Source organism: Garra rufa, chromosome 3 (assembly GCF_049309525.1).
Source record: "Garra rufa chromosome 3, GarRuf1.0, whole genome shotgun sequence".
NCBI classification, from domain to species: Eukaryota; Metazoa; Chordata; class Actinopteri; order Cypriniformes; family Cyprinidae; genus Garra; species Garra rufa.
Genome location: NC_133363.1, coordinates 53,747,002 through 53,749,232, shown reverse-complemented (window position 1 = coordinate 53,749,232; position 2,231 = coordinate 53,747,002). Strand labels below are relative to the sequence as shown.

The 2,231-nt window shown below is 32.8% G+C and overlaps 1 protein-coding gene across 1 annotated transcript; it reads left to right on the top strand.

Moving 5' to 3' along the window:
- Nucleotides 1-2,009, top strand: LOC141331364 (uncharacterized). Its single transcript, XM_073836396.1, has 5 exons — nucleotides 1-40; nucleotides 154-504; nucleotides 589-930; nucleotides 1,061-1,167; nucleotides 1,526-2,009. Exons 1-5 carry the CDS (start codon nucleotides 1-3, stop codon nucleotides 1,640-1,642), a joined length of 957 nt encoding a protein of 318 aa, XP_073692497.1. The 3' UTR covers nucleotides 1,643-2,009.
- Nucleotides 2,010-2,231: the final 222 nt, after the last annotated feature.

The following is a 2,231-nucleotide window of genomic DNA, read 5'->3' as shown; positions in this document are numbered from 1 at the left end:
ATGAGATATTACTTCATTGTTTTGCTCTCCTCAACAATAGGTAAATGTATCTAAATATATTTTCAAATATTAAACTCTTTTCACTTACAATATACTTAACACTACATAACACATTCAACTCAAAATGTATCTGTTGTTTGTTTCATTTTGCAGTCTGCTCCTCTGATGTTAATGTTGTTCAGGAGGATAAAGTAAAAATAGTTAGAGCTGAAGAGGATGTGAACCTTACTTGCACTTTTTCAAGGCTTCTGCAATCAACAACAGCATGGTTTAAACAGACAAATGAAGAAAAATCCTTACAAATTGTATCCTTATATTTAAATCAACAACCCACATGGAATGAGAACTTTAAGAAAACAAATCGTTTTAATGTTATCATTGGAGATGATCATTTTAATCTGACCATTTTAAAGACAAAGCCTTCAGACTCAGCAACATATTACTGTGTGGTCTCATCATACTACACCATTGAAATGGGTGCAGGCACTACATTACTTGTCAGAGGTATGTTTTACTGTTTGGTTTGAGGCAATTGATTTTTTTTCCCTTTACTATTTCTACTATGTGCCTCTTATGTCCCTTTTCAAGATGGAGCCATAGATAGACGTACAACTCTTCAGCAGTCTTTGATAGACACGCTTCATCCAGGGGATTCTGTGAGTTTGCAGTGCAGTATCTTCAGTGAGAGTTGTGCAGGAGAACACAGTGTCTACTGGTTCAGGCAAAGCTCAGAAGAATCTCAAGGAATCATTTACACCAAAGGACAGAGAGATGGTCAGTGTGAGAACACAACTGAGTCTAAAATGCAGAGCTGTGTCTACAATCTCTTCAAGAGCAACATCAGTCAGTCCGATGCTGGGATGTACTACTGCGCTGTGGCTGCATGTGGAGAGATACTGTTTGGAAAAGGAACAGAACTACATTTAAGAGGTAAAGTTGTTGGAAAAATATTTGGTGTTTTCACACAGGAGGACAATTTGGTTCAAATATCAGGGGAAAATAATGCCAATTAAGTAATATTAGCATTCTGAATAATGTCTTGAATTGTTGGTCATTTCAGAGAATGTGAATCCAATCCTGCTTGTTCTTGGAGTTTCAAACATCATGTTTTTGACTTTAGCTGTATTTCTGGCCTTAAAACTATGTCAGGATCCAAATAAAAGTAAGGTTTCTTTTTACCACACATACTGATAATAATGTATTAATATAATTACATTTATATACTACATACTATCTTTATATACTTGTTTATAGAAATGCAACAATTGCTACTACAAACACTATACTTATTTGATTTTTAATGACATTTCTTTATTCACCCACAGTCCACAAATCTCAAGAGAGTCAAGTAAGTTCTTACTTTTATGTTTGCAATTTCAAAAGGTTCAAATCTAATAATTATTCATTAGAATTATACGGTCAGTCTTAAGTGCAAATGATTATGCTGATGTGTTTTCTTAAGACTCAACTTTACATTAATTTTAAATATTCCCTGATCTTTGTTTCCTTTTCCTCATTATTGTAGGGTGAAGACATTCTGAGTTACGCAGCAAAAAGTTCTTTCACCGCAAATGAACTCAAAGTAAAGATTACTGAAGAACTCTCTCTTGTAACATACAGCATGTATACTAAAAAACGCTAAAGGTCATATAAAAACAATTCTCAGTTCAAGGCTAAATGCTGCATACGTTTATGGAATAAAACATGCTTACATTTTCAGTACTGCATTGTAACAATGAGATTTGCAGTGATTAATGTTCAATGGTGTTTTTGATATACTCTGTAATATGCAATTTAATTTTCAACATGTTATTTGAGTTTTAGATATAGTTGGTTGCATGTACATATGGCCATCCATAAAGAACAAAAATCCAACCACAGATGATTATCTGTATGTTTAACTCTATTTACTGTCTTTACACTTGAGTGTATTCAAAATCAGATGATTAGTCTTAGAGCGCATGCCACAAATTCATTTGTATACTCTCAGTAGAAATGTAAGACATAATTTACAAAGTCATTTTGCATAATGTACATTAAATATAAAATGACGATGCATGATTTGTGATATCTACATACATGTTTTTAATTTTCCATCTAAAAGAATTTAACAGTATATTGTACGAGTGGCTATTCATTTCTGTAAATAACCAAACATGAAGTCTGCTTTATACTGTACAGTTTCTGTATTTTTTATTTACTGCTGCATGTCTTTTTCTTTTTGTACCTAA